The following is a 27,777-nucleotide window of genomic DNA, read 5'->3' as shown; positions in this document are numbered from 1 at the left end:
GTCAATGGGTTCGATGACTGGTACATTTATTCTTAGCATTTGACAATGAAAGAGCAACCACAAAAGCATCACACGTCGCTCACAGTTTCATTAGTTTATTGCTGCAAAGAGGACAGTGGTAACCATGTTTAGCATCTGACCATGTGCCTTTTGAATAGGGATGGGAATTGATACAATTTTTACGATTCCGATTCCATTATCGATATTGCTTAACGATTCGATTCTCTTATCGATTCTAATTTGGGGGAAAAGAAGAACAATCATTTTGATTGGCATCGAGTTTGTTTAATCAGAAGTCACAACCTTACAAACTCACAACGAGGTCAAAAGAGGCCCAAAGCCTCAATGTTAACTGTGGCAATAAGTGGCAAATGCACAAGAATGTGTAACATTTTACTGAAACATTTTTTTAATAGAAATAAATATTGGTATATATTGGCATGTAGGTCGTTGTTCTGCCTTTTGTAATATGTGTTAAAGCAAGGGTCCCCAAACTTTTTCCTGTGAGGGCCACATAACTTTTCCCTTCTCTGATGAGGGGCCGGGGTCAGTTTGTAACAGAAAAAGTGTGACGATTGCAGGAGTGCCTAAATGTATAAAATAGAGATGTCCCGATCGATCGGCATCCCAATCGATCGGGTCCGATCACGTCATTTTCAGAGTATCGGAATCAGCAAAAAAATATCGGCCATGCCTTTTTTTAATATATATATATATATATTTTTTTTTTTTTTATTAAATTGTTTTCTAATTGTATTTAACGTGACAGACATAATATGTTACACTCATCCAGAGTCTTTAGTTTAGGCTAAAGGTAGGGTTATCAAATTTATCCCGATAACGGCGCTACTAAATTTTTAAAAAAATGTATCACGTTAAAATATTTAACGCAATTAATGCATGCACTGCATGACCCACACACGCATTATCGCGCTCAATCTGTAATGGCGCCATTTTACCTATCTAGAGAGATAAAAGGCAGCGTAAAATGAGTAGAGTGAATTTTGGCAGCCTTTGGAGCCTTTTTTTAATTGGCTAGCCTTACAATCCCTCTCCCTTTGATTAGAAATATCATGGGAGGCAATGTGGGGAAGCAAGGTAGCAATTGATCTTTTTCTGAACACCTTATGTTATTTCCCAACGCAGAGAACATATATCAATTGGTAGCACTACGCACAGTCATGGTTCCACTTCCCATCCTGCATTTGGGCATGGCTACAGTATCATTTACTGAAAGCTCAACAAATACACTAGATGGCAATATTTAGTCACAATATACAAAGTCACAAGTCTTTCTATCCGTGGCTCCCTCTCACAGAAACAATGTTAATAATGTAAATGCCATCTTGAGGATTTATTGTCATAATTAACAAATACAGTTCTTATGTACTGTATGTTGAATGTATATATTTGTCCGAGTTTTATTCATTTTTTTCTTAATGCATTGCCAAAATGTATATGATCGGGAAAAATTATCGGGAATGATTGGAATTGAATTGGGAGCCAAAAAAAAAGCAATCGGATCGGGAAATATCGGGATCGGCAGATACTCAAACTAAAATGATCGGGATCGGATCGGGAGCAAAAAAACATGATCGGAACAACCCTAGTGAAAAATTATTTGTTTTTCAGAAAGCCACAATCAAATAACCCTTTCTGGAACCTTCATGGAACAAAAGTAAATAAAATAAAAATAATAATATAATAGTAATAAATAATAATAACACTATTAATTAAATAGCCCTCTCCGACTTCCTCACAGAAAAAGGCCAGGAAATAAATAACACTATTGAGAAAAAAAAAAATCAAAATGCTCTCTGGTATTGTTCAGGGGGCCGGACCAAATTTGGAGGCGGGCCCTATCCGGCCCGGGGGCCGTAGTTTGGGGACCCATGTGTTTAAGTGTATTATTTACCATTATATTGAAATGCATTTAGTTTTTATGGTGCTTTCACGCTCAAGTGGGGGCGCCCTTGTGCTTCCTCACATGAAGAAGAACGCGCTCGTGTGAAGAGGGCACTTACACGCGAAGAAGTGCTGCATCCAAGCGAGTGAGTTTGTAATGTTTGTAAAATATCTCGAGGCAACGCCTGTATGTATCATCTTTTGTGTTGTTGTTGTGTGTTTCCACTCGCGATCGAATACTTAAATCCAGTTGTGTAGTGGTTTGAACGATGTGCTAACTCTAGCGAACGTATGCTAACCATTTGTGTTGTTATTGTATTAGCAGCTAATCATCGCATATTTACGTTGATGCAAACCTGTTTGTTATTTGGGATGAAATTGATTTGTTTCATATCTATTTTTAGTTTCATTCTTCAAGTGATGGTTGAATAAAGTCAGCAAATTATACCAATGTCTTCTGCATTGTCATTTGGGAGTTTAGCCCGCTGTAAAGCCAGGACTGAGACTTGGCGTCTTGGTGAGGACACTACAGTCGTATTCCCTCCCGACGCACTTATCTCCACCTTGCAATGACTGTAAGTCGCTTTGTTCAAATTTTTCCTCGTGAAGTGAAGACACACTTTCAAGCGTTTGAACCTACGTGCTGTCATTGTTATGTTTACGCCTGCCACGTTGTGCTAAACCATCCTAACCTTTTATTTTCACCCTCTTTCCTGGTGAAGTGTAGCCAAACTTTGGAGCGAGTGGTTCTTGGCGCCATGCTAGTTTGATACGTCTGGACAACAAGACACGTCACGACGCAATATGTGTCTTTAGGAATCGTGAAAGAGATCGTTAAGGCTTTTTCATTGTGATGTCGAGGCCTCGAAACACTAGGAACCGGTTCGGAATTGGAATCGGGTTTCGATTCCCATCCCTACTTTTGAATCTATCAAAAAGTTGTGTTATAATAGTTAACTATTGTTTCTTCAACAACAACAAAAAACAACACAAATGCAAGCTAGATACATTGTGTTTTTAAACTAACTAGCATACCGAATCATTACATTGAAAAAGGCACTTTTTGAAGCTATGTGTGTCTTTGAGTGTAGAGCCAGTGACTATTGTCGTATTGCTTGTGTGTGTTGTTTTCGACAAGGGCCTTATTACTCCATGTCATCGTGGTTCTGGGTCGACTCGTTAATTACCTTAAAAGAGAACCATTACAATCAATCGCCTTAAAAGAGAACCATTACAATGAATGTAAAGTTACACTACATACAGGGTGACCCCCCCCCCCCCCCCAAAAAAAGGGAACTTTTTAGCACTACAATAAAAAAATCAAGGCTGATGGAAGAAAGTATATACTGTATTCTAGGGCTGCAGCTATCGAATATTTTAGTAATCGAGTAATCGACTGAAAATTCTATCGATTAATGGAGTAATCGGATAAAGCATTTTTTTTTTTTTTTTTTTAGGTTAAGAGCAATTATAAATATACATGAGAAAACAAGACATTTCATCTAATATTGAACCACTTTCAGTCAATCAATGTCTATTTTAGATGTAAAGTGCCCTCCATAATTATTGGCGCCCCTGGTTAAGATGTGTTTTTTAGCTTCTGTTTTTTTTTTTTTTTTTTTTTTTCTTTTCTATTCCAATAATATGGGACCCAAATGGAAAAAAGAGACAAATCCAACCTTCAATACAAGTGCATTTATTCAGTGGGGATAAAATCCCACATAAAGAAATAATTATTTGACATCAAATAATGTGTGTCACAATTATTAGCACCCCTGGTGTTAATCCTTTGTACAACCCCCTTTTGCCAACAAAACAAGGTCTGGGGACTGAGATGGCCATGGAAGGAGCTTGATTTTGTGTCTGGTGAACTATTTCTGTGTAGATTTGGCCTTATGTTTAGGGTCATTGTCTTGCTGAAAGACCCAGTGACGACCCATCTTCAGCTTTCGGGCAGAGGGCAACAGATTTTGATTTAAAATGTACTGGTTTTTCAAAGCATTCATGATGCCATGCACCCTAACAAGGTTCCCAGGGCCTTTGGAAGTGAAACAGCCCCACAGCATTACTGACCCATCCCCAGACTTCACAGTGGGTATGAGGTGCTGATTGGGGAAAATATTACATTATGCTTTTGTGACGTATGATTGCTTCTGTGACAGATTGTAACAACTTCTATTGTTTTTCACCTTGTTCCCATAGTTAGGAGACGCACTTGAGAATCTCACAAGATAACTTGTTTTGCACCAGAGTATTGTTTTACTACACGCCTGGGTCCCATAGTTACACGCCTGGGTCCCATAGAGATAACTTGTTTTGCACCCATAATATTTACCACTTGTTGGCATCTGTTGCAGTACAGCTCATTTGTCCCATGTGAAAAGCCCTTTTTCAAGGGGGCTGAACCAAAAGTAGCTTAAATGTTTGTGATTGGACGGGGCCGTGCCGCTCGGGGGCGGAAGTTGGCCTCTCAACATTTCCGGGCGACCAGTGAGGTCTACCAGCGGGTCACGTATGGATCGCCTGGCCTTTGTCCCTTTGCCGCTTTACTGGAGTGTTGTTGGCTTCCCACTCGTTTGTCACGGTAAGCGATTTTCATTTCTAAGGGACAACTAGTTGTGCTGTAACGTAACGCGGGGACTCAAATCTCAAACTCAAATCTAGCATCAGGTTACCATTTGTTTGCTTGTTTTTGATATCTGTTCGCTTGCTTTTGTGGGATTGTGATCAATAAATCTCATTTATTCTGCATTTTCTAATCAATAAACATCGTCTAGTTTAGCAAAAGTGTGCCTGTTACTGATTCACCGCGAACCTGGAAATTTCAGAAAACAGGTGCTTTTCAGCATGCGCATCTTTCGTGGCACGCCAGACCCACTTAGAGTGTTTGTTGCCAAAAGCTCAATCTTGGTCTCATCTGACCCAAGCACACGGTCCCAGGCTTCAACTGTTCTTTCCATAATGACTTCAACTGGGACCGTGTGCTTTGGTCAGATGAGACCAAGATTGAGCTTTTTGGAAACAAACGCTCTAAGTGGGTCTGGCGTGCCACGAAAGATGCGCATGCTGAAAAGCACCTCATACCCACTGTGAAGTATGGGGGTGGGTCAGTGATGCTGTGGGGCTGTTTCGCTTCCAAAGGCCCTGGGAACCTTGTTAGGGTGCATGGCATCATGAATGCTTTGAATTGCCAGGACATTTTAAATCAAAATCTGTTGCCCTCTGCCCGAAAGCTGAAGATGGGTCGTCACTGGGTCTTTCAGCAAGACAATGACCTTAAACATATGGCCAAATCTACACAGAAATGGTTCACCAGACACAAAATCAAGCTCCTCCCATGGCCATCTCAGTGCCCAGTCCTTGTTTTGTTGCCAAAAGGGGGTTGTACAAAGTATTAACACCAGGGGTGCTAATAATTGTGACACACATTATTTGATGTCGAATAATTATTTCTTTATGTGGGATTTTTCCCCACTGAATAAATGCACTTGTATTGAAGGTTGGATTTTTCTCTTTTTTTCCATTAAGGTCCCATATTAAATTAAAAAAAAAAAAAATTATTAGAAGCTAAAAAACATCTTAACCAGGGGTGCCAATAATTATGGAGGGCACTGCACTTGGTAACACTTTATTTGGCTCATAATTATGACATGACACTGCCATGAGCATTAATGAATGCTTATGACAGATGTCATTTTCTGTCATCTGGCAAATTATCTCCATTTTGAATGGATGTTGAAGATCCGAGCTGGACATACTGTAAATGGAGTTAGTGACATAATTTACCGGATGACATTTAATGTTATCTATCTGATAATGAGTCTTATGACGCCGCTGTCAAATAAAGTGTTACCTATTAACCCAAATAAATCAAAAATAAGCCGAACTGAACCATAAGCTGCAGGATTCAAAATGAGGGGAAAAAAAGTAGCGGCTTATAGTCTGAAAATTACGGTAATTATTGAAGTGCCGACATAAGCAAGTGGCAGCACAGCAAGACGGTGACCTTAAGCAAGTACCTTAAGCAACTGTGTAATTTAAGTAACCATAGTGAATTCCGGATGAAATTCACGGTATCCCAGCTGAGATGTTGCAGCGGTCAATGAGGAATCTCAACAGTAGATTTCAAGAATGTTTTTTTTTTTTTTTTTCTTAAATGGCATGTTTGAAGGTTTCAAGTACTATGAATAAAATATTTTCTTCCATTACTTTTAGTTTTATGGTATAGTTAAAAAGTTCCCTTTTTTTGGGGTCACCCTATACGAAGTCATTACGAATAATTTGCGGGCCTTGTACCTGACCATCTCTGGTCTCGATGGTCTTGATGAGAACCTTCTTGGTGGTTGCAGTTTCCACTTGAGGTTTGTATTCCACCATGGCTTCTGGAAAAATTGTAAAGTTGATTTATGTCATTTTTGTGGTTAAAAAAAAATGTAAAACTAAACTTACCTCTCAGGTTGAGAGCTGAGAAGTTTGGCATTGGGGTGGAGATTCTGTAAAGTGCTCAACAATGAGAATACTACTGAAAGCAATTACTATTCTGCGCTCACAAATTAAAATGATTCCAAAATATTAGGGAAAATAACACAATATTAATATAAAACCACAAATTAAAAGCAGAAAAATTCAAAAGATATGAAATCACACAAAATATGATCAAATAATTATTGAAAAATACAACTTAATTAAAATTAGGGATGTCCCGATCCAGGTTTTTGCACTTCCAATCCGATACCGATATTGTTTTGCACTTCCGATCCGATACCGATACTGGCCGATACCGATACCGACCTATCTGAGCATGTGTTAAAGTTTAAAGTTATTTAACCTCCTTACTTAGTTGTCAGACTCATGTTGAAAAAGGTTTTAGTACTCTTGATAACAACTGGCCAGCTGAATTAGGTGAGTTTGAATAACACTCAACAGTTCGTAACAAGAAACTGACCTGTTTATTCAGTGACAAACACAAAACATTATAAATAACAAACAGAAATGGCATAGTCAGTCAGTAAAACGTGCAAATAATATTGTAAACTGTCTTAAAAAAGCAAAACACACCAACAACCTCAGTGGAAAATCCCACAAATCCCCCAAGCTATTAGAGGCTTTTAATGTTTCTTGCATTAGTTACAAAAATTGTATAAAAAGCCTCTCAGGTTTAAATAAACAACTATTTCAGGATCAAGTTAACATTTTAAAACAGTAAATGAAATACTCAAGTCCCCATTCTGTATCAGCAGCTTTAAACTACATTCAATTCATTTAATTTTGCAAATCAACTGTTAAAGTTGTTAAAATTGCTCCCGTTATTCCATAATTTCCTTTCTACTTTCGACATGTGAAAGTTTTAAAACTGTTTTGAAGATAGATTCAAGTCAAGATTTTGCCGATTTAGTATTTTAGATAAAAAGTTAATTAGGTTTGCTTGGAAGGTTCACAACAGCCTACTAGGGAAGTCTTCTGCTTTAAGATGGCGGCTGTTTACGAATGCATCTGGTTTTCAATACTTCAATGTTGCTAACGCAGTCGAGTCTGTCGTTTTGCATCTAGTTCTATATACATATTATATCTATTATCTCCAGTAAAACGACGTTGACGTAGTTTGTAGCGGCTGTCAGCTGAGAAACTGGCCACATTGCGTCCCGAAGACCGCGCTGTGTATTAGTTCCGCTTTACTTGACATATTTCATGGCCGAATCGCTCAAGGATGTAATGACGGCTGGGCATGTTGTACCGTGGCCTAAGTGTTGGATGGTTCGTCTTTACTCACGAGAGATAATGGCTCGTCATCCAGAAGTAATTCTTTGGCAATGACTCGTTATTCCCTGGGCTTTGGGACTATTGGGTGCCAGTTTGTCACGCATAGCAAAAGTTTCTGCCAGTGTTAGTTGTGTAGGACCTTTCCTTTTGTCTTCGGTTTTCTTAACATACTCTTCATATTGTTTGTGGTGGTATTTCGCTAAATGCTTGATTAGCTTGGTTGTATTAAAACTTCTTACAGCTTTACCACTACGCTTGACTTTATTGTGGCATATGTTGCACTCTGCCTCGTCGTCTTGTAGTCCTTTAAGGTGAAATGATCCCACACAGCTGACATTTATACCGATAAAGTCTATCGGTAAATTGGGAGACGGTAATGTAAATGTAGTGTATTGAAGGTGTCCCGTAAAATGCGGACCGGGTTTTAGGGAAACCGAAGCAAAAACTGGAATGGATTATGTAAATCGGTGCACTGGAAAACCTGGACCGGATTTCTAAAAAAAAAAACTGGATCGGAAGTCTGGATCGGAATTTTTCCGTGTTCCGATCCGATACCGATGCGCATTTTTTTGCCCATATCGGCGTCTGATCCAATCCAAATATCGGGTCGGGACATCTCTAATTAAAATAACACATATTTTATCAATGCTATTCAGATAAGGGACAAAATAAGAAATCAAAAAACAGATTCACATTGTTTAGACAAAAAAATATTCAAGACATTTTAAGGGTAAATACTACAATATTGCAGAAAATGCATACGAAATTTGGATACAAGTAACAAAAACAGAAGTAAATAAATATTAAGACCGATAAGCGAAAACTGCCGGATGTTTGAAAATAATAAAAGTGGAAATTGTCCAAAAATAGCTGAACATAAGGAAAAATGAACACGTTTGGTGAGAAATACATTTTGTATAAAATAAACTATGTTTTATACTAACATATACACTCACCGGCCACTTTATTAGGTACACCATGCTAGTAACGGGTTGGACCCCCTTTTGCCTTCAGAACTGCCTCAATTCTTTGTGGCATCGATTCAACAAGGTGCTGCAAGCATTCCTCAGAGAGTTTGGTCCATATTGACATGATGGCATCACACAGTTGGTGTAGATTTGTCGGCTGCACATCCATGATGCGAATCTCCCGTTCCACCACATCCCAAAGCTGCTCTATTGGATGGAGATCTGGTGACTGTGGAGGCCATTTGAGTACAGTGAACTCATTGTCATGTTCAAGAAACCAGTCTGAGATGATTCCAGCTTTATGACATGGCACATTATCCTGCTGAAAGTAGCCATCACAAGTTGGGTACATTGTGGTCATAAAGGGATGGACATGGTCAGCAACAATACTCAGGTAGGCTGTGGTGTTCCAACGATGCTCAATTGGTACCAAAGGGCCCAAAGAGTGCCAAAAAAAAATTCCCCACACCATTACACCACCACCACCAGCCTGAACCGTTGATACAAGGCAGGATGGATCCATGCTTTCATGTTGTTGACGCCAAATTGTGACCCTACCATCCGAATGTCGCAGCAGAAATCGAGACTCATCAGACCAGGCAACGTTTTTCCAATCTTCTATTGTCCAATTTCGATGAGCATGTGCAAATTGTAGCCTCAGTTTCCTGTTCTTAGCTGAAAGGAGTGGCACCCGGCGTGGTCTTCTACTGCTGTAGCCCATTGCCTCAAAGTTCGACGTACTGTGCAATCAGCGATGCTCTTCTGCCTACCTTGGTTGTAACAGGCGGTTTATTTGAGTAACTGTTGCCTTTCTATCAGCTTGAACCAGTCTGGCCATTCTCCTCTGACCTCTGGCATCAACAAGGCATTTCCGCCCACAGAACTGCCGCTCAATTGATATTTTTTCTTTTTCGGACCATTCTCTGTAAACCCTAGAGATGGTTGTGCGTGAAAATCCAAGTAGATCAGCAGTTTCTGAAATACTCAGACCAGCCCTTCAGGCACCAACAACCATGTCACGTTCAAAGTCACTCAAATCACCTTTCTTCCCTATACTGATGCTCAGTTTGAACTGCACCATGTCTACATGCCTATATACACTGAGTTGCCGCCATGTGATTGGCTGATTAGAAATTAAGTGTTACCGAGCAGTTGGACAGGTGTACCTAATAAAGTGGCCGGTGAGTGTATAATGTTAGTGTCCTTTTTTTGCTCCAAAATAAAACAAATATTCAATTGTTGATTTTTTTTCCGACTTTATACAGATGAAATAGTGAAATCAACATCACCTGCTCTCCTCTCCTTCCAGCAGTTTCCTGTAGGTGGCGATCTCGATGTCAAGAGCCATCTTGACATTGAGGAGATCCTGATACTCCCGAAGGTGGCGAGCCATCTCGTCCTTCATGTTGTGAATGTCGTCCTCCAGGCGAGCAATGGTATCCTGATAGCCGGCCATTTCAGTAGAGAAGTTCTCCTCCATCTCTCGCATCTGCCGCTCCATCGACTCATTCTGGGGACAAGCGATTGAGCGTTGGGGTTGAGGATCTTCCGCCGTTACCTCCCAAGGCCATAGTATATGGGCACTCACGGTTCCTTTTAGGGCGTCCACTTCACAGGTGAGGGCCTGAACCTGGCGTCTGTAGTCATTGGCCTCCTGCTTGGCCTGCCTCAGAGCATCATTGTTGCGGGCGGCCGCTTCAGTGAGGTCTGCAAACTGAGAGTAAATAATGTGAGTCAGTTGAGAGACAGTAAATGTGGTCATAATGGAAAAATAGACATCAATTAGTGTGAGGAAAAACTGCTTTTACGCTTAGGGAGAGAGCTGTTTAAACTGCAGTAATATCTATGACCCACAGAGGGCAGCAGAAACTAGCTTTTCTGCATTGTCCTCTGTGGTGAGACTACATTGACCCGCATGATCATCAGTTCAAATGCTAAAGAACCAAGCGTTTGTATCACAAGAAACGGCATTATGAATGGTGTAAAGCAGTTTATTTTTTCCAAAAATAATTTAACTCTTATAAAAATGACTATAGTTTATAATACTAATGACTCCTAGAATGACTATCCTCATTAGATATAAATTCTGGAGAAAATCTTGTAAAACTACAGCAATTCTCAACTGAAATATTTTTGGTAAAATGCTTACAGTAATTCTTTAATCAGAAGAAAAGTTCACTGATGTGCTGGAAAATATCACTGTTCTTGTAAATTGACTTTTTATAGCTGTTAATTATCAAAAAATGTGCTTTAAATTGACTTTTTTTTTTATAGGTGTCAATTATCAAAAAATGTGCAACTTTAATAGTAGGTCTTTGTTCATACAAAATTATGACCTGTTCTGTATACAACTTTTTGGGAAAAATGTTTGGTTGATTGCAACTTCTTATACTTCAAAATTGCTAATTTGACTATTCTTTTACAACAATTCTAGGATACGATATGGCGGGAAACACAGACAAGGCTGAAAAAGCAGTTTCTGCTCTTGCACTCTTTAAAATAAACAGATGTATTTTAAGCACTGTTGTGTTTGATAGAACAATATATGCTGCCATAGCAGATTCATGGCGCATTAAGCCCCCGAGCTATTTTTAATGTGTCCGTTTTACCCTGGAAACCCCCGTTTACAGACGTCGCGCAACCGCTTTTGTTGCAACCCAGCCATAAAACAAAGGTAATTAATTATATTTATTATTCAAAATGTCATTTTTAGCTTAGAATCATTACTTGATGTCTAATATTTAGTTTAAAAAAAAAAAAAAAAAAACGACTTCAAAAAATTATTTACTCGCAGACTCTAAGTGGGTCTGGCTTGCCACGAAAGATGTGCATGCTGAAAAGCACCTCATACCCACTGCGAAGTATGGGGATGGGTCGCTTCCAAAGGCCCTGGGAACCTTTTCAGGGCGCATGGCATCATGAATGCTTTGAAATACCAGGACATTTCAAATCAAAATCTGTTGCCCTCAGCCCGAAAGCTGAAGATGGGTCAACACTGGGTCTTTCAGCAAGACAATGACCCTAAACATATGGCCAAATCTACACAGAAATGGTTCACCAGACACAAAATCAAGCTCCTCCCATGGCCATCTCAGTCCCCAGACCTTGTTTTGTTGGCAAAAGGGGGTTGTACAAAGTATTACCAACAGGGGTGCTAATAATTGTGACACACATTATTTGATGTCAAATACTTTTTTCTTTATGTGGGATTTTTTCCCCACTGAATGAATGCACTTGTATTGAAGGTTGGATTTTTCTCTTTTTTTCCATTAAGGTCCCATATTATTTGAATTTTTAAAAAAAAAATTTTTTAATTTAAATTTTTTCTTTTTCAGGGGTGCCAATAATTATGGAGGGCACTGTACTAGTCCGAAAAATACAGCAACTTTAATAGAATAGTTTCAACCTTTGTAATAATTAATATACTGTATTTGAGTAAAATAACAATTCTCAAAAAAGGAAAAATTTTGATTAAGTATTGTACCAGTATATAATTTTGATCTTGTAAAATTAGGAGAATTCTCTAAAATGAAAAATGTTTTGGAGGTGTAAACACAGTCCAGCTGCTTAGCTTAAAATCCCAACCTTGGACTTGTACCAATCCTCAGACTCCTGGATGTTCTTGGAGGCCAGATTCTCGTACTGCAAGCGTACGTCCCTCAGAGCAGCTGTCAGGTCCGGCTTGGCCACTTCCATGTCCACTTGCACGTGCTGCTGCATGTGGATCTGGGTCTGCAGCTCCAGCATTTCCTGCCACAGTATGTCCAAATATCACATTAGAATTTGTATTCCTGCAGCGTTGTTGTTTTCGTCAATCATGACATTTCCAAACTATTTCGTCGACTAACAATTTTTTCATGATGACGGACGATAACTAAAAACCTGTCTTGGGAGACTAGAACGTAACGAGATGAATGCTAGTTTTCGTCTGACAAGACGAGAACAAGACGGAAATGAGCAAATTTCCGTCATACTCTAACAATGTGTGACATATTCTTATTGTATGTGTAGTTGGCCTGCATCGTAACTAGGAGTGGGAGCCTCTTGGTACCTCACAATACGATACGATTTGCGATACAAAGCTCACGATAACGATGATCTGACGATATGGCGATACAACGATTATCGATACATTGGTCAGGAAATCATTCTATGATATTCTCCAAACAACTAATAAACAGAAAAACAAGCTTCTGCTTGGAACTGGAATGACGTTATCACTAGTAGATGTCCAATCCTTTTGAACTGGGAGGGTGGCAGCGAATGAACATTCGTTCATTCGCTGCCATCCCTCCCACTTCAAACGGATTGAACATCTATGGCCGTCAGTGGCAGCCAATGCCAGGCAATGAGGTAATTTTGGGCCATTAAAGGTCATTTACCTGTTGATTTTCAGTTACCTCCTGTTGATTTTGGGGTATTTTATGGGTCACTTCCTGTTTATTTTGAGTTACAGAACAGGAAGTGACCTGGGAATCAGCCAAATGAATAGGCAGTGACTAAAACTCAACAGGAAATTACCTGTAAATGCCCAAAAACGAACAGCAAGTGACCTCTAAATGCCCTGAAAATCGAACAGAATGACTGTCCGCCATTCTAAATGGATTGGGCGTCAAGCATCGTCGATGCAGCCTTAGAGTTAATTGAGACACAATTATGGTGGAAGATTTTGGTAGCAACTTGTTGGTTCATTTTAAATTTTTTTTTTAGACATTGACACCTTTTTAGAATGATATTTCGATTCTTGGCAGGAGCATATCAATAACCTTTTGGGATACAAAGTATCACGACATATCACCATTTCGATATATTGTCACACCCCTAATCGTAACAGTGTTTAGGTGTGTCACCCGTGACGGGCTGCGCCCCCCACTCACCAGTGTCCACACTGGCTTGCTTGTTTTGAAACAAATGGTAAGATTTGTTTTCTTATCTTGGCAAGAAAGAATATGCAATGTTACTTTAGCCTTTAAACGTCTGTGCTGAGTGATCATCACACACTAAATGTAACTCGTAGCATTAGCATAGCATCCGCATTAGCGAGTCGAGTGTCAGCTTAAGCTTTCCCACAATTTTTTAAAAAATACTTCTGAGTGTATATCATCATCATCAAGTTGGCGTTGTCCTTGTAGATGCTATAATATGTGCTCGTTTGTCAATGTTCTTTTGAAATTGTTGGAAATCTTTTATTTTTAGACTAAAACTTTTGAATTTTACAGACAAAAACATTTTCAGTAATCGTTGACTAAAACTAGATGAACACGAACACATTTTGAAGTAACTAAATAACGCTAAGACTAATAAGTATAATAAGACTAATAAGCATTTTCGTCCTAAATACTAATACCAAGACGAAAAATAAAAAGGCTAACAAAAACATTGTCCTGCAGTCCACATTATGTCCAAATTAGGCCTGTCAACAATAACGCGTTAACGACCATGATTAATCTGGAAATATTAACGCATAAAAAAAAATAACGCAATTTACCGCTCACACTAAGCTTGGCCACAACTGCCTCCTGTAGTCCCACACGCTGATGTTTACATTCTCCGCTCGGCAATGCAGGACATAATGCCAGCAACGATGAGTGAGGATGATGACCGAATTCCGTTTTAAAAAGCTGCCTAATGGAAACCTGGATAAAACCAAAGTTGTGTGCACATACTGCTGTGATGAACTGTCCTTCGATCGAAGCTCAACCAGCCTAAAGTACCACCTTCGGGCAAAGCATATCTTCGCTAGTGTTAGCAATGACGCTAACACTGTGGAAACAAGCAGCAGTCATCAAGCTACACTGGCAGAGTGCGGACTCGGACTTGTCAACAAAAAGAAACCAAGTAGGTTGACTACTGCTATCGCTACATGGGTAGCCAGAGACTGTAGAGTGTAGACCCTTTAACATAGTCGAAGACGAGGGCCTTGAAAATCCAATGACAACAAACAACAACAACCAATGACAAACCACTAGACAGGTACAAGGCAGTGCCAGCATGGACTCATGTCCACTACAGTGGTGGTCTGCACACAATAGTGCCCACAGTTAGCTGGCCCACCTTGCAAAAAAAGTATCTGGTCACACCTGCCACAACCGTTCCTTGCGAGAGACTGTTTTCTTTGACAGGGTACATTGTTCAAAAGAAAAGGTCTGCTCAGTTATCTGAAAATGTCAACAAGCTAGTTTGCCTGAGAAGTTGGTTAAAAAAAAAATAAGAGTATGGCTAACTTAAGCAGTGTTTCTAAACACCTTTGCACACAGTTTAGTGTAATGTTTTTCAGTTAAGTGTGTGAATTTTTTTTTTTTTTTTTTTAATATCTCACACAGCTTTCAGGCCATTTAGTGTAAAACTGCAAATGCTGCATTTATTTGTGTGAAATGTTCAATTTAACAGACAAGTTGTTTACACATTTTTTGAAACACTAGCTATTGTTACTGTAATGTGCTTGTCTGCTCTTTAAATTGGCAGTCAATTTTGGGTAATATGCCAAACGGTACTTGAGCCACATTGTTAGTCTGAGGTACTTTAATCTGTGAAAACTCTTTGCTGTATAATACCGACAATTTATTTTATTTTTTATTTTATACGAGCTGAGTTGTTAAATAAAAGTTTAAAACTCTATTTGGTTAATTATTAATTCATTCACACATTATACATTTCATCTTAAAACAAATTTTAAGTCAATTATAGTATTTTCCTAGATTTTTTTTTCCTGAAGAGCAACTTAATTCATCCCGAGGCAAATGTGATTAATCATGATTAATCACACAATTGACATATGATTAACAAGATTAAACTTTTTAATCGTTTGACATCACTAGTCCAAATATCACATTACAATTTCTATTCCTGCAGTGATTTGAATTCTCCGAAGATAAACACTAGATCCTTTTATAGTACCACATATGAGCATTTCCTCAGTAGTTACACAAAAATCACGCTTACCTCATCATGTAGCTTCTTGAGGAAGTCGATTTCCTCCTGGAGGGACTCCACCTTCCTCTCCAGGTCCAATCTGGTCAGAGCAGCATTGTCCACATCCTGCACCATGACACCCACAGACTTAGAGAACTTTTAAATATGACATGAATTGTAAAAAAAAATGTTTCTTAAATACCGTAATTTCCTGAATATAACATATATAATATCGTCGAGTGACAGTGACAATCTACGTCATCACCCCGAGCGTCCATTGCAGGTATAAAACCACGGCGCACTCTGTAGGTCAAAACATGTACTAAATATTATAGATTTTTTAAATCAATAGCAATATTTTATGTGTTTCTAATAACATTTTAGTAAAAGAGAACAATTGTGGCTCTTTAGAGCCTACAAGTCTTTAAGTCAGATCTTCATTTTACAAAGTTGCCATGTTTCATCATTGTTCACATTTGGGTTCAGACAATATATCAAAAAGGTAATATATTGCAATAATTTGTAGCCCTAAAGGTTCTTAATATGTTCCCACCAAGAATCGGTATATCTTTTTTAAAAAGTGTCACTTTAAAGAAGAACCAACAGGTTGCTACCAAAATCTTCCATTTGAATAGTGCCTATGTTAGCTCACTGGCTGGCATTGATGTTGACTGGATTGGACACTAGCGGCGACAATGGCACTGGAACCAGAGCATTCACAACTATTGTTTTGTCGCCATTTACAGGTCACTACCTATTCATTTTAGGGCATTTACAGGTTACTTATAGGGCTGCAGCTATCGATTATTTTAGTAGTCGATTAATCGATGAACTAGTTAGTTCGAATAATCGAGTAATCGGATAAGGAACATAAAAAATTAAGATACCTGAGCTGAGCCTCAAACGGTAAAAAAATTAATAAATAAGGATCTAACTACAACAAAAGAACAATTTGCTAACTTGCTGAGCAAAAGTCCGCTAGCTTAAATGCTATAAAATGCTAACTTTTTTTTTTTTTTTTACAATGCTCTTAACAAATGGTTCAGGCAATATAGCTCTAAACTAAATTACAAATGCATTAAAAAAACATTAGCTTAAACAAAAACTTAGCTTACGTTGGTCTTACCAGGCAGCAGCTGGATTAAGCCATGTGAAATGAGGCAGACCGAACACTTTCAAAATAAACCATTACAATGCCACTTCAATTAAACGAATACTCGAAGCAACAAAATTTAATTTGAATATTTTTTTTCTAATCGAATACTCGAGTTAACACTAGAAGTTAGAGATGATGCCGATCGATCGGGTCCGATCACGTCATTTTCAAAGTATCGGAATCGGCAAAAAAATATCGGACATGCCTTTTTATATATATATTTTTTTTTTTATTAAATCGTTTTCTAATTGTATTTAACGTTACAGACATAATATGTTACACTCATCCAGAGTCTTTAGTTTAGGTTTAAGGTAGGGTTATCGAATTTATCCCGATAACGGCGGTAATTAATTTTTTAAAAAATGTATCACGATAAAATATTTTACGCAGTTAATGTATGCGCTGCACGACCCACTCACGAATTGTCGCGCTCAATCTGTAATGGGGCCGTTTTACCTATATAGAGAGCTAAAAGGCAGCGTAAGATGAGTAGAGTGAATTTTGGCAGCCTTTGGAGCCTTTTTGAAGTTGGCTAAAGCCTTACAATCCCTCTCCCTACGATTAGAAATATCGTGGGAAGCAATGTGGGGAAGCAAGGTAGTAATTGATCTTTTTCTTAACACCGTATTTATTTCCCAACGCAGAGAAGATGTATCAATTGGTAGCACTACGCACAGTCATGGTTGCACTTCCCATCATGCATTTGGGCATGGATGGCTACAGTATCATTTACTGAAAGCTCAACAAATACACTAGATGGCAATATTTAGTCACAATATACAAAGTCACATTTATCCTTTAAGAATTACAAGTCTTTCTATCCGTGGATCCCTCTCACAGAAAGAATGTTAAAAATGTAAATGCCATCTTGAGGATTTATTGTCATAATAAACAAATACAGTACTTATGTACTGTATGTTGAATGTATATATTCGTCCGAGTTTTATTCATTTTTTTCTTAATGCATTGCCAAAATGTATATGATCGGGAAAAATTATCGGGAATGATTGGAATTGAATCGGGAGCAAAAAAAAAAAGCACTCGGATCGGGACATATCGGGATCTGCAGATACTCAAACTAAAACGATCGGGATCGGATCTGGAGCAAAAAAACATGATTGGAACAACCCTACTAGAAGTCCCAGAGAATTCTGGTACTCCTACAATTCCCAAACAATGGCCGATATGGCCTCTCCCCCGGAAAACCCAGAGGTGGCAAAAATGACCCAAGTGCTTTTAAATTGGCAAGTCGTTGTCGGACAGACAACAGCCGTTCATATGGAAATGCAACCACTAGTCATACATTTTCAGACACAATGACCACAATCCATACTCCATGCCCCTGATTCAGTCCTTCTAAACTATAGACACAATTCCTGCTTTACAATCAAATTCCAGTTCTAAAACGCTTTTTTTTTTTTTCTTCAAAACAATGTACACATTTGGGCCATTCTTTTTGTCGTTATGTGTGGAGTATAGGAGAAGTGAATTAAAAAATGTGTACAAAGTGTCAAACTTCATAAATAAATGTAATTAAATAAATGTAGCTTGACTTGAACTGGCACAAACTATCATAGGAGTCACGGAGGAGAGGCCAAATCGGCCATTGCGAGGGAATATTAGGAGTGTTCGTCTTGGGAAAGGCCAAGTCGGCCTCGACTGGGTTTTCTAGTGTTAATCGATGAATCGTTGCAGTACTAGTTACTTCCTATTGATTTTGAGTCACTTCCTAATTATTTGGGGACATTCTTTAGTCAGGTCCTTTTCAGTAACTCAAAATCAACAAGAAGTGTATCGTAAATTCCCCAAAAGGAAAAGGAGGTGACCGAAAATGACCAGGAAACGACATGAGTTTGTTGTAGAATAATGTTGAATCATTGTTATGTCACCATACTGTGAGATCATCGTTATCGTGAGCGTTGTATCGCAAATCGTACCGTGAGGTACCCAGTGGTTCCCACCCTTAGTTCACATCGGCGTAAAATACTTATTAAATTAGCTTATTTTATGTTGCCCTTGCGGATCTCAACTGAGGATTAAACCATTGCCTATTATCAATTAGTGTTGGTTTCGGAATTGTTGTGGTGACGCCACACTGCCAAGCTTTGTCCTCTGGACGTTGGCAGGCCATCAAATGAGGTATCAGCAAATGAAGCGGCTTTGCCCTCCGCTAATGCCGCAAACAAAGCGCGCTATTCAGCCCTGGTATCCCAAACGTTTCGTGGGCTCGGAGGGTGACTGTCTGCCTGACTGAGCGGGCCAACGTGCAGGCAGCAAACCCCTCATTGTTGGCATGTCACACCAAGTTCCTTCCTGTCATTCTTATGTAAGGTAGTGTATGGTCTGCCCACGCAAGCATCCACTGTAGAAGTGTTTTAACTTCATGCCTAAATTTGGTCAATCTAATTTTTTTCTCGATTATTCATCAGTCCAAAGTGAGTTTGTCGTCAAGTTTTACAAATTAGTGACCAATCTATTTTTAAAATGGATTACTCTTTTTGATTCGCAATACTAAAAGCGCAAAGATTTTATTTTCTTTCGGAAAAGTATATGCTTTCAAAAAAGCAACGATTCCTTCCACCTGAGGCCGGGGATATACAGTGGGGCAAATAAGTATTTAGTCAACCACTAATTATGAAAGTTCTCCCACTTTGAAATATTAGAGAGGCCAGTAATTGTCAACATGGGTAAACCTCGACCATGAGAGACAGAATGTGGGAAAAAAAACAGAAAATCACATTGTTTGATTTTTAAAGAATTTATTTACAAAATTTGATTCGAAACTTTTGTCTTATCAAATTACTCGAGTTAATTGATTCATCGTTGCAGTACTAGTACTTTTTACCTGACTACATTTTACAGCACCTATCTGTACTTTTTACTTCACTACTTTTCAAATTGTCGCTTGTGTTACACGTTACTTTTGGGGTTTTTTCTCACAGTGAAGTAATAGTTTTGTTTTCATGCCTCCGGCTCAATCGACAAGCCCGGTGCAAATATACCTCAACTGACCACTAGAGGCAGCAAAACAAATAAAAACCAACAGTGAGAGCAGCGCGCCTTCAGATGGGTTCTGCACACTCTTGTGCAGTAGGTGGGGGATGCACCTGATAGTTGTGAACTTGTTAAGCTTCTGTTTACAGTACAGTCATTTTTTCCCCTTGATTTTTCCATTCTGCACAGTTTTAAATAAAATTGAGCTGTCAGGGAATTTTCTGTTTATTTCTTTGAACATATGCTCAGATCTCTCATCACATTTTTGTATTCGGAGAAAATACTTTTACTTTTTACTTGTAAATTTTAAAGCCAGTATTTTTGTACTTGAGTCAATTTTTTCTTAGATACTTGTACCTAAGTAGGTTTGTTTTGCCCATTTTTCTGTACTTTTACCTAAAAAAGTGAGCTCTTTATCCACAACTGTTTAATATATCTACTCCAACAAGAAGAGAATGCATCAAAATGAAAACGTTTTTTTTTTTTTTTTTTAACTAAACAATTTAACACTTGGTTTAAAAAAAAAAGTTGGTAACACTTTATGATAACTATCCGTTTTACTAGTTAATAGATCATTAGTAACTGTTGAATAAATGATTTATTGTTGATTTGTGAAGTATTTGTTAACAGTTTGTTAAGCATTTACAGGGTGTTCCAATATGGTTGACCCCATTCTAATTGCCCCTGCTAGTTGATGGATCTTAATAAAACTGTATACACTTTATGTTGAAGGTCATAGGTTTTATTGGTTGAATATACAAAGAAAAGTACAAATATTTGTTGGTTCTATGGCAGATTTTCATAAATGTGCAACATGAGCGCTGCCTGCAAAATGTCTTATCAAAACGCCTTTTCTTTTGAAGTGAACGGCATTTCTTAACCTGAATAGATAGAAATGCCAAACGTTACACACAAAAACTTGAAACTAGGGCTGTCAAAATTATCGCATTAACGGGCGGTAATTTTTTAAATTAATCACGTTAAAATATTTGACGTAATTAACGCACATGACCTGCTCAAACAGATTAAAATGACAGACAGTGCAATGCCAACTTGTTACTTGTGTTTTTTGGAGTTTTGTCGCCCTCTGCTGGCGCTTGGGTGCGACTGATTTTATGGGCTTAAGCATCCATGAGCATTGTGTAATTATTGACATCAACAATGGTGGGCTACTAGTTTATTTTTTGATTAAAATTTTACAAATTCTATTAAAACAAAAACATTAAGAGGGGTTTTAATACAATTTATAACTTGTACTAACATTTATCTTTTAAGAACTACAAGTCTTTCTATCCATGGATCGCTTTAACAGAATGTTAATAATGTTAATGCCATCTTGTTGATTTATTGTTATAACAAATATAGTACATATGTACCATATGTTGAATGTATATATCCATCTTGTGTCTTATCTTTCCATTCCAACAATATTTTACAGAAAAATTTGGCATATTTTATAGATGGTTTGAATTGCTATTAATTACGATTAATTTTGAAGCTGTAATAAACTCGATTAAAAATTTAAATCGTTTGACAGCCTTTCTAAAAAATGATGAAACAATCGGAACAGTAACTGAAGAAATAATTACCGGAGCACATAAATTTTAATTGTTATTTACATCTGCAGTGCTGCAATGCATGCTAGGAGGCATGTTGGATAATAACAGTGTTGACAGCAGGTGGCAGCAGAGGTTTACTGTCTCTCTCAAGGGAGCAGTGATAACCAATGAAGCTTTTTGAAGCAATAAAGTTTTGCAGCCAATTGGTTCAAAGCTTAATGGTGGTTTTTTAGGTCTTATGACAGTCATGTGATGCCGCTGTCAAATAGTATCATTCTTTCATTGTCCGAGCCGCTTATGTTACCAGTTAATATCTTTTGGTGTGAATATCCAATAATACAGTGAGGACAGCTGCAGCTTATAGTCCTGTGCGGCTTATCTATGAACAAATGCAGTTTTGGTGCTGAAGGGAATAGGTACCGTTCTCACAAACACCATATAATTGTTTACATTAGTCTAACACATTCATCTAACTATAGTTTAGGCAGACTTCACTCCATGCCCTTGACACAGTAAAGTGAATAACCTTATCTGAGCTCATGAGGGGAACATTAAAAAATGATACAGTTTCTCGTAAGTACCGTCTAACTGTTTGCATTACTCGAACACACGTAATATAATTAATTAGGGAACAGTATTATTTCTCATACTTACTGTAGGACTAACACACCTAATATAAAATAAATAGCACACCATAGTTTAAAGAAGCAGAATAGATACACAACGCCATCTTATCACAGAAGCCCAACGTGTGCGTCACGAGCAAGGTTGACGCACCAACTCTGGCAATCAGTTCTCCCGACAATGAACAAGGACAAAGACCAGCGCGCTTTGTCCTAAAACAAGTCGCGCCAGCCCGGGTAACAGAGTTGATAGTGGGCGCTTGGGACATCAAGACCAGCGTCAGTCGCTGTGGGAACCACATCCCATCCGCGCACGAACCTAAACCGCCCAAATCCGGCCCCAGAAGGAAGGTCCCAAAAGCAATGCCCGGACACACCTTTGGCCCGGCCTACTTCACCACGGACTTAAAAAACACTGGACACTGAGATAACACAGATTTGCTGCTCTGAAACAATTTCTATGTAGCCTTGTTTTGGATCCAGAATTGTCCCTCCGTCGTCTGTTTTTGCCTTGTTTTTTGACCATTGTCGACGAATAAATTGTCAACCTGCTTTCGGTGAGTCTTCTTCAAACTTTTGGAACATAGAGTCAGTACATAGGGTTAACACAGGAACGCGCGGAGTTTTGCTTCCTCCCGGTTTGGCTCGCGGGGGCGGTAAACAGCGGAGCACCATTTCCGTTCGGCTGCCCCCATTTCCGTGCAGCTTTGGCCAGGGGGACTAAATTCCAACAGTGCCAAATTTGGTGGGTGGCGGCTTATAGTCAGGTGCGCCTTATAGTGCGAAAATGACGGTAATTGGACAAACTCCCATGCACCCTTAAGAACCCTGTTGAGGGTGGAAAGCGGGACTTCTAGAGCAGGACTTCTGTCCCCCAACCAGGACGAAAACCACAACTTTCCAGTGGGGTGTCATCCACCTATAGTTGGAATCACATTCTCTAATCCTGCTTTTTAAAAAATATCACCACCACCTTGGTCTGAAAATCCATCAGTATGAAAACTAGGACAGAACCACAACATCCAAAGCATTTTTTTTGCCAACGCAACATAATGGGACGTCCAACTTGTACCATCATTTTGAGCATCTGTCAATGAAAATAACCTAATGTTGTGGCTTGTACTCGTCATCGTCATCATGCCTTTGATTTGACATTAATCCCCAACACGAAAAGGCTGCCGTTGCCAGGCGGCCGGATCTCACGGTGGCTTGTCCTCTCGCTCTGATAACCACATGGAGCCAACACTGTTGTTGTCAGAAACCGGCTTATTCAGTGTGACCAGTCAGACTTAGAAAGATCTTTCTCCTTGCAAGCCTGATTGAACACAACTCAACCAACCAAGCGTCCAAGCTTGTCTTGTCCTAGCAGGCCCTGCTCTCTGGCTATTTGGGATCATGGCTACAATCCGCTGTTGTACCACAACAGGGACACATTCCTGTCTAGCCAGGGAGAAAAGAGAGTCATAGGGATGAATGAGAGACTCGTGATTATTCAGGATCTTAGCATTAGGTTTAAATCGCCCCACCGTGTAACTTCAGAAGACAAACGTCTCAAAATTATACTTTTAAATAAACTATTACTGAAACAGGTGTGGCGAAGTGTGTCGTGTCAGATCATACTGTTACCTGCCGGAAGCTCTGCAGGTTAGCTTCAGCCTCTTCTCTCTGTGACATCTCATCCTGCAACCTGGGAAGAAAGACAATACATTAAGCCAGACGTTGGATAGGTTCAAGCTTGTAACTCATTTCATTAGTTCATCTTCATTACTGCTTATCCTCACGAGAGCTCCAGCGAATTAGCAAATTAAGCTTTGTTCAAGGGTGCAGTGGGGCAAATAAGTATTTAGTCAACCACTAGTTGTGCAAGTTCTCCCACTTGAAAATATTAGAGAGGCCTGTAATTGTCAACATGGGTAAACCTCAACCATGAGAGACGGAATGTGAAAAAAAAAAAAAAAAAAAGAAAATCACATTGTTTGATTTTTAAAGAATTTATTTGCAAATCATGGTGGACAATAAGTATTTGGCCAATACCAAAAGTTCATCTCAACACTTTGTTATGTACCCTTTTTTTTTTTGGCAATAACGGAGGCCAAACATTTTCAGTAACTCTTCACAAGCTTTTCACTCACTGTTGTTGGTATTTTGGCCCATTCCTCCATGCAGATCTCCTCTAGAGCAGTGATGTTTTGGGGCTGTCATTGGGCAACACGGATTTTCAACCCCCTCCACAGATTTTCTATGGGGTTGAGATCTGGAGACTGGGTAGGCCACCTTAAAATGCTTCTCACGAAGCCACTCCATTGTTGCCCTTGCTGATGGAAGGGGATTTTCACTTAAAATCTCTCGATACATGGCCCCATTCATTCTTTCCTTTAAACAGATAAGTCGCCCTGTTCCCTTTGCAGAAAAACAGCCCCAAAGGATGATGTTTCCACCCCCATGCTTCACAGTGAGTATGGAGTTCTTTGGATGCAATTCAGTATTCTTTCTCCTCCAAACACGAGATGGTAAATGGTGTTATACTTATATAGCGCTTTTCCACCTTTCAAGGCACTCAAAGCGCTTTACACTATCTCGCCATCCATCTACTGGTGACGCAGCACCAGGAGCAAAATGGGGTTCAGTGTCTTGCTCAAGGGCACAGACGAGTTCATCAGGGCGGAGGTCCTCTTCTGGATCATCCAAATGCTCTCTAGTGAACCGCAGATGGGCCTGGATGTGTACTTTCTTCAGCAAGGGGACACGTCTGGCAGTGCAGGATTTCAGTCCCTGGCGGCGCATTGTGTTACTGATAGTAGCCTTTGTTACTGTGGTCCCAGCTCTCTGTAGGCCATTCACTAGCTCCCCCCATGTGGTTTTGGGATTTTTGCTCACCGTTCTTGTTATCATTTTGAAGCCACGGGGTGAGATCTTGCATGGAGCCCCAGATCGAGGGAGATTATCAGTGGTCTTGTATGTCTTCCATTTTCTAACAATTGCTCCCACAGTTGATTTCTTTACACCAAGCGAAGAGTGAACAGTTACAGAAAACGTTTGGCCTCCATTATCGCCAACAAAGGGTACATAACAAAGTATTGAGATGAACTTTTGGTATTGACCAAATACTTATTTTCCACCATGATTTGCAAATAAATTCTTTAAAAATCAAACAATGTGATTTTCTGTTTTTTTTCCCCACATTTTGTCTCTCATGGTTGAGGTTTACCCATGTTGACAATTACAGGCCTCTCTAATCTTTTCAAGTAGGAGAACTTGCACAATTGGTGGTTGACTAAATACTTATTTGCCCCACTGTAGCAGAGTTACTGTAATTAACTTTTTTTACACTGATCACAAATTACCTTTGGCACATTAGCATTTAAGTAAACAGTTTCACAACATTCCACTGTTATAACGGCTTTCATTTTATTTTATAAATTAACTCATTGGCTGCCAATGACGGTAATAAGAGATCCAATAGGGATGTTCCCAATAAATTTCTTGTTTTTGTTTTTTTTAAGGAATAAAGAACAATTAGGCCTACCACACTACAATATTTTAACAGGCCTGGACACCATAATTTTCCATGCACAAAGGAATGTATACGTTTTAGGCTGTTTGTCTTCATTTACAAGCATTAATCACATGAATGAATAATATACTATTGTCCTCTCACATTAACAGACAGGAGCAGTTTAAAGTGGCACAGATTGCCCTAAAACATCTCTTAAGTCACAAGCAAACGCCTGTGTTGCATCATCATCCTCACCTATGAAAGCCATGAACGATGCAATACACGTGACTCAACAAAGTACTGTATGAATTTGATGTGGGTGGTATCCCAAGTATATGGGAGAAAAACAGAAAAGCAAGATTCATGTGCTAACAAGGTCACTATGATGCTTTATAAATAAATGTTCAAGCTGCTGAAAAAAATACAGAGAGATAATCAGTGGCGTCGTCATCAGCCCCCCCCCCCCCCCCCCAAAAAAAAATATTCTCAAGCCCCTCCTAAATAATTTGGTGTAGTTTTATTTGAAAAAAAAATTACCAAAAAATGCTGACATATTCACATTGTCACTATGAAGTTGCCAGAATATTAGTTTAAATCTAATTATTAGGGCTGTCAAAATTATCGCGTTAACGGGCGGTAATTTTTTTTTTTTTTAATAATCACGTTAAAATATTTGAAGCAATTTACGCACATGCCCCGCTCACACAGATTAAAATGACAGCACATTGCAATCTTCACTTGTTAACTTGTGTTTTTTGGAGTTTTGTCGCCCTCTGCTGGCGCTTGGGTGCGACTGATTTTATGAACTTAAGCACCCATGAGCATTGTGTAATTATTGACATCAACAATGGCGGGCTAGTAGTTTATTTTTTGATCGAAAACTTTACAAATTTTATTAAAACGAAAACATTAACAGGGGCTTTAATTAGGGCTGTCAAAATGATCGCGTTAACGGGCGTTAATTAATTTTTTAAATTAATCACGTTAAAATATTTGACGCAATTAACGCACATGTCCCGCTCAGACAGATTAAATGTGAGTACTTGTTAATTGTGTTTTATGGAGTTTTGATGCCCTCTGCTGGCGCTTGGGTGCTACTGATTTTATAGGCTTCAGCACCCATGAGCATTGTGTAAGTAATTATTGACATCAACAATGGCGGGCTACTAGTTAATTTTTTTATTTAAAATTTTACTTATTTTATTAAAACGAAAACATTAAGAGGGGTTTTAATATAAAATTTCTATAACTTTTACTAACATTTTTCTTTTAAGAACTACAAATCTTTCTATCCATGGATCGCTTTAACAGAATGTTAATGTTAATGCCATCTTGTTGATTTGTTATAATAAGCAAATACAGTACTTATGTACCGTATGTTGAATGAATATATCCATTTTGTGTCTTATTTTTCCATTCCAAAAATAATTTACAGAAAAATATGGCATATTTTATAGATGGTTTGAATTGCGATTAATTACGATTAATTAATTTTTAAGCTGTAATTAACTCAATTAAAAATTTTAATCGTTTGACAGCCCTAATAATTATGTAACGTATGATTATTAACTTATATATGATCATAAATCATCTCCTGGGGGCTAAGCCCCCCCCGTTCTTAAAACCTAGTGACGCCCCTGGATAAATGATACTTTTGCCTTGTTTATGATGGCCTACTCGTGTACTTTAATGTTGGTCATGATGGTGGTAAGTTGTCCTTGTAACTGTCCAGATATGATAATAGCTGCTTTCAAGTGTACCTAATGAATGGAACATTTGAGTGAGCCTCCTACCCCCAAAACTTACTTATCTCGGAGCCTCCCAATGTCATCGGCCAGGTTGTCCCGGTGGACCTCCACTCGGGCCTTCTCGTTGCTCAGCTGGTCCACCTGGCGCCTGAGCTCTCGCATCTGGTCCTCGTACAGGTCGCCGACTCGCGACGTGCCCTTGCCTCGGAGCTGCTCCAGCTCGGCCAGCAGGATCTTATTCTGCTGCTCCAAGAAGCGCACCTTCTCGATGTAGCTTGCGAAGCGGTCGTTGAGTGACTGCATTTGCGCCTTCTCGCTGGTGCGGTTGGCGATGAATTCGCTGTTGATAGCGTCGGACAGCGAAAAGTCCAGCTGCTCCGAGGCGAGCCGGGGCATAGCCGCGTTGCTACTGCGCAAACGCTGCGTCTTGGTGGCGTACACCATGCCGCCAGAGCCCCCCGGGGCTCCGTAGGACAGAACCCGGGTAGTGCGCATGGGCGCGGAATACTGGCGGCTGGAGTAGCTGCTTCTCACCGTGGTTCTATCTCCGCCGAACATCTTCCTATAGGAGCTATGAGGAGATCTGTAAGTAGACATGCTGCTGTCCCGAGTTTGATGCTGCACGCGCGTCCCAACGAAACCGCATCATCCCACTC

At 39.2% G+C, this 27,777-nt stretch overlaps 1 protein-coding gene across 2 annotated transcripts; it reads right to left on the bottom strand.

Moving 5' to 3' along the window:
- Positions 1 to 79: 79 nt before the first annotated feature.
- LOC130929855 (vimentin A2-like) lies at positions 80 to 27,777 on the bottom strand. 2 transcript variants are annotated; one of them, XM_057857448.1, is made up of 9 exons: positions 27,180 to 27,777; positions 23,504 to 23,564; positions 15,576 to 15,671; positions 12,219 to 12,383; positions 10,222 to 10,347; positions 9,923 to 10,143; positions 6,355 to 6,398; positions 6,202 to 6,284; positions 80 to 3,092 (listed from the first exon to the last, which is right to left on the bottom strand). In XM_057857448.1, exons 1-9 carry the CDS (start codon positions 27,716 to 27,718, stop codon positions 3,051 to 3,053), a joined length of 1,377 nt encoding a protein of 458 aa, XP_057713431.1. In that variant the 5' UTR covers positions 27,719 to 27,777; the 3' UTR covers positions 80 to 3,050. The 2 variants fall into 2 exon arrangements, with proteins under 2 accessions (XP_057713431.1, XP_057713430.1); XM_057857447.1 differs by having other exon boundaries at positions 6,202 to 6,287; positions 27,180 to 27,774.

This window comes from Corythoichthys intestinalis, chromosome 14 (genome assembly GCF_030265065.1).
Source record: "Corythoichthys intestinalis isolate RoL2023-P3 chromosome 14, ASM3026506v1, whole genome shotgun sequence".
NCBI classification, from domain to species: domain Eukaryota; kingdom Metazoa; phylum Chordata; class Actinopteri; order Syngnathiformes; family Syngnathidae; genus Corythoichthys; species Corythoichthys intestinalis.
The sequence above is the reverse complement of the archived record's forward strand: the minus strand, read 5'-3'. Positions and strand labels throughout refer to the sequence as shown.